This window comes from Myxocyprinus asiaticus, chromosome 19 (genome assembly GCF_019703515.2).
Source record: "Myxocyprinus asiaticus isolate MX2 ecotype Aquarium Trade chromosome 19, UBuf_Myxa_2, whole genome shotgun sequence".
Classification (NCBI taxonomy): Eukaryota; Metazoa; Chordata; class Actinopteri; order Cypriniformes; family Catostomidae; genus Myxocyprinus; species Myxocyprinus asiaticus.
In genome coordinates, this window is record NC_059362.1 from 26,486,955 (window position 1) to 26,498,571 (window position 11,617).

The 11,617-nt window shown below is 37.5% G+C and overlaps 1 protein-coding gene across 1 annotated transcript in view; it reads right to left on the reverse strand.

Moving 5' to 3' along the window:
* Window positions 1–9,531, reverse strand: part of LOC127410336 (exocyst complex component 2-like) — a 44,636-nt gene extending 35,105 nt beyond the window's left edge. Inside the window, exons 1-2 of the mRNA XM_051645538.1 lie at window positions 9,453–9,531; window positions 3,024–3,157 (exon numbers count right to left, since the gene is read on the reverse strand). Of these exons, the coding sequence (XP_051501498.1) occupies window positions 3,024–3,141 (118 nt within the window). The 5' untranslated portion in view covers window positions 3,142–3,157; window positions 9,453–9,531. The remainder of the gene's footprint in view (window positions 1–3,023; window positions 3,158–9,452) is intronic.
* Between the last annotated feature and the right edge of the window lie 2,086 nt (window positions 9,532–11,617).

Genomic DNA, 11,617 nt, shown 5'->3' on the forward strand with positions numbered 1-11,617 from the left:
TCATGCCCACAATGCGAACGTAAATTCCATAATAAAAGTAAGGATTTTCTTACCATACGAACCGCTAGTCATTAGAGAGATCTTTCAATGTTCATCACTTACGTGAGATGGTTGTAGAGGGCGATGTTGGACTTTTTCAAGCTTGAAGTACATCAGTTTTTACAAGACGTGTAACAATAGGTAGCAGTGCATCTCAACAAACCTCACATGCTTTGCAGTCACAGAATGAGAACCACTCACAGTAGAAGCACAACAGGTGGGCAAAATGCAACAGAATACAGGAATCTTAAGACGTGATTTTCAAAGCTTCCACTACTTTTAACTTGACACAACATCCTAAAAATGCAGCGTTTATGATGCTGAATCCCAGTGAGACGCTCCAAACAAATCCATCTGACCATGTACATAGAGCAAATAAAAAATAGCGCAGATGAAACGCAAGAACACGTACTTTGAGAACTTGACACATTGACGAACTCAATGCAAAACAGACTGCTATCAATTGTAGGCTTGTTCAATGACATAAGAATAAAACAAACAATACATAAGAGTTCTTGAAGGGATAGATCACCCACAAATGACAATTTTATCATTGTTTACTCACCCCTGTGTTGTTATAACCCTATATGACTTACTTTTTCTTAACACAAAGAGAGAAATTGTGAAAAAATGTTGTGCTCAGTGATGTCATACAGTTTATGGTGACTACATTTTCAAGCTTCAAAAGAACACAAAGGTATAATTCAGAAGTCTAATAAATTATTCCATGAGACTTATGATTGTTATAAAAGCATATGATATGGTTTGGTGAGAAAAAAAGACCGAAATCTAATGTATTATTTAGTGAAAATGTTCACTGACCGTTGCTCTCCTGTGCGTGTTCATGATGGGGCACGAGAGCAACAGTTCACGAAGACCCCTCGCGACACTGGGGCATTCAAGTGAGAACTTGTTTTGTTTATCTAAAAACAGGCTCTCCACAGCGATAGTGACAACAGAACACAACACAAAACAAAGAACAGATCTTTCTAAACATGTCTGAAGAGTTGAAGAATTGATGCATTTCTATGCCCAGTCTTATTTTTTTGAGTACTCAGAAATCAAACAGAAACATAGAGGAGGCTACAGGCAGCCACAGTCACCTTGTCCTAACCTGACAGTAAATGTCACATGATAAAAGGTATCTTTTTATATGGTAATCAGAATTTTTGTCCTAACCAGCAGTGACGAGCAACGGTACATCCTATGAATCACTTGTTTTCTTTTTTCAGCATTGCGCCGGGTAACTCTGTCCACTGTAAACTGGCACCGGTCCAAAAAATAAGGCTGGGCATACAAATGCATCAATTCTTCAACTACAAAGAAAAACCCATAGGTAACCTCAGGAGAAATACAGGCTGCTCTGGAAAAAGACGGTGTGGTTGCTTCAAGGAGCACAATATGACGATACTTGAACAAAAATGAGCTGCATGGTCGAATTGCCAGAAAGAAGCCTTTGCTGCACCAATGCCACAAAAAAGCCCAGTTACAATATGCCCGACAACACCCTGACACACCTCACAGCTTCTGGCACACTGTAATTTGGAGTGACGAGACCAAAATAGAGCTTTATGCTCACAACCATAAGCGCTATGTTTGGAGAGGGGTCAACAAGTATTGTGCTCCTTGAAACAACCACACCGTCTTTTTCCAGAGCAGCCTGTATTTCTCCTGAGGTTACCTGTGGATTTTTCTTTGTATCCAGAACAATTCTTCTGGCAGTTGTGGCTGAAATCTTTCTTGGTCTACCTGACCATGGCTTGGTATCAAGAGATCCACGAATTTTCCACTTCTTAATAAGTGATTGAACAGTACTGGCTGGCATTTTCAAGGCTTTGGATATCTTTTTATATCCTTTTCCATCTTTATAAAGTTCCATTACCTTGTTACACAGATCTTTAGACAGTTCTTTTCTGTTCCCCATGGCTCAGTATCTAGCCTGCTCAGTGCATCCATGTGAGAGCTAACAAACTCATTGATTATTTATACACAGACACTAACTGCAATTTAAAAAGCCACAGGTGTGGGAAATTAACCTTTAATTGCCATTTAAACCTGTGTGTATGACCTTGTGTGTCTGTAACAAGGCCAAACATTCAAGGGTATGTAAACTTTTGATCAGGGCCATTTGGGTGATTTCTGTTACCATTATGATTTAAAAAGGAGCCAAACAACTATGTGATGATAAATGGCTTCATATGATCACTATCCTTAAATAAAAGACAGCATGATCAGTCATATTTTCAAAATCAATGTCAAAATTTCACAATTTCTGCCAGGGTATGCAAACTTTTGAGCACAACTGTATTAGACTTCTGAATTATACTTTTATGTTCTTTTGAAGCTTGAAAATGTAGTCACCATAAACTGCCATTGTATGACATCACTGAGCACAATATTTTTTCACAATTTCTCCCTTTGTGTTAAGAAAAAGAAAGTCATATAGGGCTATAACAACACAGGGGTAAGTAAACAATGACTGAATTTTCATTTTTGGGTGAACTAATCCTTTAAGCCACTTTTTGTATTGTCTAATCAATGCTTTATTAATCTGCCACAATAATGTAATTTATTTTAAACTGAATTTCAATCTGTATTATATATTTATTATAGGCCCTTCATATTATATTTCTAAATATTTATACGAATTATCTTTATTTGGGGGCCTTTCTCAGCAAAAATTATGTATGCGATTAATTGCGATTAATTGATTGGCATGTTGTGATTAATTTGATTACAAATTTTTATTGATTGACAGCCCTATTTTTTTCTGTGTCTATATTTTTCCTTCTAAGTCACTCAAGATAGAAGTGTCTCCTAATTGAATCATGTAAATGCTCTAGAAGAGATCTCGACAAACAGAATACAAAGGACGCATGTATGTTTAAAAAAGTATTTCTGTAACTCTATGCTTAACTGCACAACACGTAGGCATGTACATCTGAATATAATAAATTCATGGGTGTGCTGTATGCATGTATTACCAATGAGATCATTGGGTCCAGTGCCCAGGTTTTCTCCGCGGATTGTGACTTTGGTCCATGGCGTGCCCTCGTTGGGCGAGATGCCAGTCACCAAGGGAGGCTGGCGGGTGCGGGACATCGTTCACACACGTCACCTATAAGGACAAATTTCAACTCTGTTATTGCCATTTTGTTTAGGCTTGGCACAGGCTCTCGAAACATTCGGCACATTCAGTGCACTTAAAAAGCAAGGCAGCGGAAAGCGCTGGAGACATGAACAAATAAATCGACCCATCCGGCTTCCGCTGAGTGAAAGAGATTCTGTTCATGTGTATGTGGATGAGGCTGCACAATACACATCAGCAGAGAGAGTACGTTAGATATTACACTATATACTATGACTAACAGAGTTCAGTAAGAATTGCATTTTTCCCCATGGCTTCTGCACTGTCACAAATGCTTTCTGATATACAAACATCCACATGGAGTAAAAGACTGACAAATCTTGGGCAGTTGCGTGCAAGACCCCATGTCTGTCTCTGTGTGGTCTGGGAGGGTGCGTTTGTGTGTCTGTGTGGTCTCTGGCAAGGACCAAAGAGAGAGAGAGAGAGCAGAGAGGTAAAGAGAGACAGGGTGATGGTTGAGTTTTACAGGAGAACCTGTGCAGAAGACTTTTTGCCTATCTAATAATAATATGGGGTGTCCGACATTATACGCACACTGCAGGGTTTTTAAGACAATAAAGACGTAGAGCAGGGCTGCATAATCAATCAAATAAAAAAAAAACAATTGTAATATGGTTTTGTGTGATTACTAAACTATAATTTTTTTCCCCTATTCTTTATTTAGTAGGGCTAGGTAAAAATACAGATTTTTTTCAATTAATCATGATCTTCATTTGAACAATCCCGATACACATTTTTTTTAATCCCAAGATCAATCTTTTATTTTTACTTTACAATAGGGCTGGGTATTGCCCGACATATCACGATACAATACGTATTGCAATACACGTCACGATTCAATATATTGCGATACTTCACAATATCATAATTTGACTCGATCACAAATCAATTCCAATTCATTTGGGTATATTTCAGTTATATACTCATATCTGATTTAGAGCATTTAGCTCAAAACCTCATGTTTTTGTCTATTGGTGAACTCATTAAATTGATTTGGAAGTAAAAGTGTGCCAACTTTGTTTTGTGTTTACATGATATGAATATACAAGTAGTTGAATATAAATATCGATACATGGATCGAAAGTATCAATACAATATCATGAGAAATTGCGAGACTGTAGTTTGAATAATCAATTTTCTTTGCATGATACATTGACTGCATTTATACGATAGCCTATGTTGGCGTTAGCTAGCTAGCCTGCTTTATCAATAGCTATTAGCTAAATTTGATGGATGATGAGAGTAGCTGTTTATAAAATAGACTGTACATTATATGTTGACACAATTCAGTATTGATGTGATTCCATCACAACTGTCATTTTGATATATCGATGCGTTATTGTTTTATAATAATAGATTGTATATATTTTCTGTATAACCAAGTTACATTACACTAATGAATGGGTCTTTTTGCATTATCTTGAACACTGTGTAGCATTCATTTCATGTGTTATTGTAGTTTAGCTAAAATTACACAGATCAATCCTTATGGCACTATATTTCACATGCTTTGCAGTTATGTAAGCATACCTGTCCAATAAGAACAAAGCCAATTCCTAGAGGAAACGAAGGTCCCTCCAGGAATCAAATGCCCTGCCGATGTTCACTGTAGTTTTCGCTCGACCACGATCACGTTCCCGCTTAGCCAGACGGGATTCAGTAGATAAATGTTTTTTTTTTGGCTTATTCTGAGTTTGTGTAGGAGTCAGTGTTGTGCTGGGAGCTGGACGTTTGCTGGATTCCATCTCTAAGATAACGTTACCTAGTGTTGCAGTTTGTTGTCGCTGTTGAATAGCGGAAGAGAAGCACTGAGGCAAGGCTTACGGGAGCGCGCATAAACGTCACATCCTTTGGACAAATCAAACAAATTATTAAAAAATTGTATTACCTCTTAACTACAAACATATTTACTTACAGCAACATCGAATGGAATTCAAAGAGTGAAAGGTAAAGCCATTCCAAACATTTGGGAGTGAATGACTGCTCTAGATGATTGACACCTGAGAGTGTCTGAGGAATAAAAAATTAAAAAAAAGCATGTTTCAGACAAATTACATCCAATCACCTTCCTATCAACAAAACATAGTGAGCCCCACACCTACAGCACACACTCAGCAGGACAAATTAACACCCTGGAGCACATTACACTGCTGAATTTAAAAACAGAATATAAAGTCTTAGCCTTGAAATTCTACATGTTTGCCAGACAGATTAAACAAACTAGCAGCAATTTACAGCAGAAAAGATGGTATCACTAAAAGAGTTGATAAATACAATTCTGAAATGGGAGATCTATTAGCTTGTCAATTATTTAAAAATATTATTCAGTTATTACTCTATACACTAATCCTGATCTAGGTCAGAGTCATAATAGGTTTATGAACAGGCCAGGTAAGATTGCTCTTACAAGCAACCTGACTTTCACACAAACAAGTAAAGGCTGATAATTAACCCTTAAATTCATGGATGTTTCGCCAAATAGAGACACGGCACACAGACGGGCTGGTTTGAGTATTTCTGTAACTGCTGATCTCCTGGAATTTTCACACAAAACAGTATCTAGGATTTTCTCCGAATGGTGCCAAAACTAAAAAAACATGCAGTGAGCGGCAGTTCTGTGGACGGAAATGCCTTGTTGATGAGAAAGGTCAACCAAGAACAGCCACACTGTTTCGAACTGACAAAGTCTACAGTAACTCAGATAACCGCTCTGTACAATTGTGATGAGAAGAACAGCATCTCAGAATGCTTTTCTGAGATGCAGGTTGGCGCTGTTTTGGCGGCACGAGGGGGACCTACACAATATTAGGCAGGTGGTTTTAATGTTGTGGCTGATCAGTGTATATCTATCACAAATTAATCTACAAAATGCCCAGATAGTGTACATTTTCCAAAACATTTTAAAGACAATTAAAAAATAACAGAACAGAATATATTTTGATATATTTTGATTAGAGCTGTCAGAATTAATGTGTTAACGCATGCGATTCATTTAAAAAGTTTAATGCATAACATTTTTCTTAATCGCGATTAACGCATTTACCGTTAACTAAAACACAGCATAAACACTGGTGTGAAGGGCTGAACCTTTGTAATGTGTCCACCCAGAGTCATTACACTGACGCACGTGCCTCAGCGTCAGAGCCCTTCTACAAAGGAGAGTCAAAGTCTTTCTAGCAAGTCAGTCCACTGTCGGCCATCTTTGTAACGCTCTCGGGAGGCTATTTCCAATCATGCCAGTGCAGTTCCTATCTACTTGAATGCGAAAAGACAGAAATCTCCTAAATGGATGGTCAAGATTAGAAAATCTGCCAACACTAGTATCATAAATTGTTCTTCTTTACCTCAAATAAAGCTTAAAAATTCAATTTTCTCAGCTTGAATAGCTAATGCGCATGCGCGTTGTCAAGTTGATTGACAGGCAATGTCTGTATCTAAAAGGTAATTGGCTCTTTTATCTGTAAGGCTGGACTTCCTTTCTACATTCATTGACCGTTGGCTGCTGTTGGGCTCACATTCATTTTAATGGAAGTGGCCCATCTCTGCTAAATAATCTCTGGGAGAGCCTAAAAGCTTAGCATAAAACAGCATAACGTGGCAGCCGCATAGACATTCTATGGGTGGAACATGCTCATAACATGCTAGTTGACCATTACGCTCTCTCCTATGATAGAGGTGCAGAGGTTATCTCAGTAAATAAAAGAATCTTTGAAAGCATGTCCCTGTCAGAGATAAAATGATGGAGAAAGGAGCTCTTGAGTCTTAACATTATATGATGTACAAAACAATTCCAGATGGGACTTGTTATAGAAATCAAGTATTTTTCAGGCTATGTAAGGCTGTTAATTACCACAGAAGCATGTCAAGTCTTGACTATCACCAAAACACAGAATGAGACGTTTTTGTTTGCAAGCACTTTTCATGGTGATTTCAAAGCTTGATGCTGGCATTGACGCCCTGACGTGAATCATGAATCCAGCTTCACCATTGCTGTAACAAAGCTGATAGCCACAGTCTACCGGCGAATTAATATTGCGGAAGATGAGAGTTTAAGGGATTTAATGCCCATTGCAATGAATATGCAACCTATGTGGAGACTAGTTTTTTTGAATTGGTGATATTTTAGTGCATTGTCTTATACTGTTGAAGGCTTTATTTGGAAATTTAAAAAAAGCATTATATTGCTACATATTGTTTTGTTTTCTTTCCTAAGATGGAAATAAATGAATTTTGACAAGAAAATAAGTATATATAGTGTCAATCGTAATAGTAATCACGATTAACTAAACAAATAATAATTATGCAATTAATCATGATTAAAAATATAATCGACTAACAGCTCTAATTGTGATGTTTTATTTTTCATATATAAAAGAGATGATGCAACAAATATAGAACAGGATTATTTGCACACTGAAATTTGGTGAGACACAACTGGCTGTGAAACACATATTGAGCTACACATAACATATAAAACTACACATATGCTACACATATGTATTTTCTCAGGCACATTGAGTCTAAATAGATGCACAACTTATATAAATTCAGTGTACCCAAATCATACCGTTCATGTGCTGTACTTGCTATAGTTTACTTCCATGTTGCTTCTTATTAAAACAGCAATGTCAAATGTAAATCAGGTCAATCACTGAAACAACAGCGCCACCTTGAGTAAGAAACAGCATGTATAATATGTATGTGTACATATATGGAATACTGATAATTCACCATTGTCACACAGAAAATCAACGTGATATAGTTGCCATTTGTATAAATATAGTACTCATTTGTCTAAAAATAAACAAATATATATCCTGCAATAGTAAACTTATATACATATGAAATAATCATAAAAATATGATATATGAAAGTGTAAAAAATAAATGAAAAAAGACACTATTAAGTATCTAGTGTCTTCAATGACCCTTTACACTTGGTAACTAAGCAGTTACATATATAAAAAAATTGTTGTTGCAATTGTTGTTTTTTTACACTTTTCAGAAGAAAAAGGTTGAGGTATACTAAAGAGGTTTGGGTGTAACGGGAGCCAGCTGGTACGTGATCGCTGTGCAGTATGTGTAAACCTCACTCTCCTGCCTCAAGAGGCGCACTAGTGACTGACGCTAGAGGTTGTATCCTTTAGCCTCCTCGTTAGTGTGCCCACCTCCCATGCCAGAGACCATGGTTCGAATCCCGCTCAGAGCGGGTCAGTAGGACCGGTTACAGTGGTGCCGTAACCCAGATGGGAGTGAGGTTTAGGGGGGTGAGTGTAACAGGAGCCAGCTGGTACGTAATAGCTGTGCGGTATGTGTAAACCTCACTCTCCTGCCTCAAGAGGCATCTCATTCTGTGTTTAGAGGTTGTAGCCTTTAGCCTCCTCGTTAGCGTGCCCACCTCCCCTGCCAGAGACCCTGGTTCGAAGCCCATTCAGAGCGGGTCAGTAGAACCGGTTACATGGGCATGAGGTACAGGGGGTGGAATGATGTCCCGGGTCACTAAAGACCCAAGGTATGCATTAAAGGGTTAAAATGGAACAAACTAAAATATCTGGGTGACAGCTGATAACCAGACCAGAAAACAACTAATGGATATTAACTCTTCATTAAGAGCCTTGTGCTGCATTTTAAAGTTGCTGCTAGTATTTATCAAAGTCAGTCATAAAGAATACCTAACTGAAAACAAGATGGAAGAAAAGCAAAAACAGAAAATGTCTAAATGCTTATTTTGCTTTTAGACCCAAAACAAAACAGGATGTATATGTATATTACATCAAACCAAATGTAACTGATCAAACATGAATCAAGATACTCGCCACTAGGCAAGGCAAGTTTATTGTTAGTTTATTGTTAAATTTAATATTACATCTTCATCGGTAAATCACGAGACTAAATAGGATTATTAAACTGGCAAAGGGTTTATCAGGTTACTACTGAAGTTTAAAGCTGCATATTGATATTACTGACATTATATTTTGAGATTGGAGTGTGTTGACAGACTCAGCTTATCAGCAAGCATGAGTTTTCACAAATAAAAAGATACAAATCTCCTTTATATACACTGCATTGCGCACTATGCAGAGGTTGTCATACTGAATGTGAACATAAACAGCTTTGACGGGAGATATTAGCTGACTAGCTAACGCTAAAAACAAACCGTTACATACACAAGCACGGCAAACGGTTTTTATAATATTTGTCATAATAACATGGACAAGGACAAGAACCACCTGGAAAGTGAGGTAAAACATACAGTAATTACTCACAGAATGAAAAGCAGTACAGAAACCTCCACGATCACTTCGGTCCTCTGACACACTTCCGGTTTCGACGCTGCTGCCCCGCCCACATTTTAAGTCACATGACAGAAGGACATGAATATGTATTAGCATAACATGCTCTTGAGCCTTGAAGAAAAGGTGTTCTCTCTCTTACACACCTTTAAATTGTCAGAATTAATGATATGCATTGCTGTATATACTGTATGCTATAAATCATATGCCTATTTTGTATTTTCAGTTTGGGTCACTGACCAATGTACTACAGGTACTTATAAATATATAAGACAATTTATTATGATGTCCATGATTAATGTGCATTTAGTGTTAAAGCATTTAATACAAAAGATGATGTTAATGAAAAAAGGCCTACATGATAGGCTACAAAAGAAAACAAATGAAGATTCAAGATCAGAGTATATTTTAGCAACTTGTATCTATTAACATTCATAGCACTGTAGGGTAAATTCGGATAATGTGAGAGTTTATTTTGCTTTTTTGAATTCTGGAATTTAATGTGATTTCTACCCAACACTTCAGATCATCAAATGCAACCTTAATCAAATTATAACCAAGTTATGGTAATGTTTACAGACTTGCGTGTGATTGATCATGAAATGTAGGCTACTCATGAGAGCTTATTTAATTCACAATAGAAGAATTCTTGTACAGTCAAATATAAAAATATATGAATCAATTTACCGCATTGTAAATGAAAGCTAATGTAAAGTGTTACTAATGTGGCTTGAATGAAGAATATTTTTGTATAAATCAGTATCATTGTAGACTATATAGCCTAACAGCAACTAAAATGTACATTTTGTGTTGGGTTTCACTTTAATGATGCAACACTCAATTTAACTAATTTATTCAAATTACACAAAGTTCAACATCAAAGTCACTCTGTGAGATCACATTTTGATTTTGAACCATTTTCACAATGCATATGGCGTTACTTCCACTTGTTCTGGGAAAGCGCTGCACCATAACACCACACAACACAGACCACCCAAGCACCATACGCCATAATGCCCTCTCTTATCTCCTTAAACAGTGCAAGGCGGAGATACTTTCCCTCAGATAAGGCCTATCGGGCCCTTGGGAACTCAAATTTTCAATCATTCTAAACTAATCTGAGAAATCAGATCCAATTTGACATTTCTGCGGTCTCAGCATTCTGTGTTGAATGTGACGGCACCACAGGGGATGTTCAGCCGTGTAAACATTTAATGTAACCTCAGCTATTTTCTCAGGAGGGCCACCGTCAAAGATCCATCCAGTTAATTAACAGAGAAAATAAGATAACTCACTACAGCATGAGTCACAAAACAGCAACAAGACTCAGTCTTAACACAAACATCAGTTTGTGATACTGAACAGGGTTCGACAGCAATTGTGGCATAATATTGATTACCACAAAAATGTATTTTGACTTGTCCCTTAAAAAAAGCAAAAATCTGGGTTACAGTGAGGCACTTACAATGGAAGTGAATGGGGCCAATCCATAAACATTAAAAAACTCAAGTTTAGACACAAGCAATATGTGTGTTAACATGATTTTAGTATGATAAAATCACTCACTAACCTTTTCTGCGTAAAGTTATAATCAATTTTACAACTTCGTTGCCATGATGATGTCAACAAACCCTAAAATGACCGTAAAAATGATGATTTAAACAACTTTGCAGCTCAAATAATACACAAGTTTTAACAGAAGAATTAATGTAAGTGCTTTTATAAATTTATAAGATTCACATTTCTACCTTTAAACCCTCCACAAATTAGCCCCATTCACTTTGATTTTAAGATCCTTACTGCAAACAAAATTTTTGCTTTTTTTTTTCTCCCCCATTTCTCCCCAATTTGGAATGCTCAATCTCCAATGCACTCTAAATCCTCGTGGTGGCATAGTGACTCGCCTCAATCCGGGTGGCGGAGAACGAATCTCAGTTGCCTCCGCCTCTGAGACGTCAAGCCGTGCATCTTATCACGTGGCTTGTTGAGCGTGTTACTGCAGAGACGTAGTGCGTGTGGAAGCTCACGCTGTTCTCTGCGGCATCCATGCACAACTCACCACACGCCCCACCGAGAGCGAACCACATTATAGCGACCATGAGGAGGTTAACCCAAGGTGACTACCCACCCTTGCAACC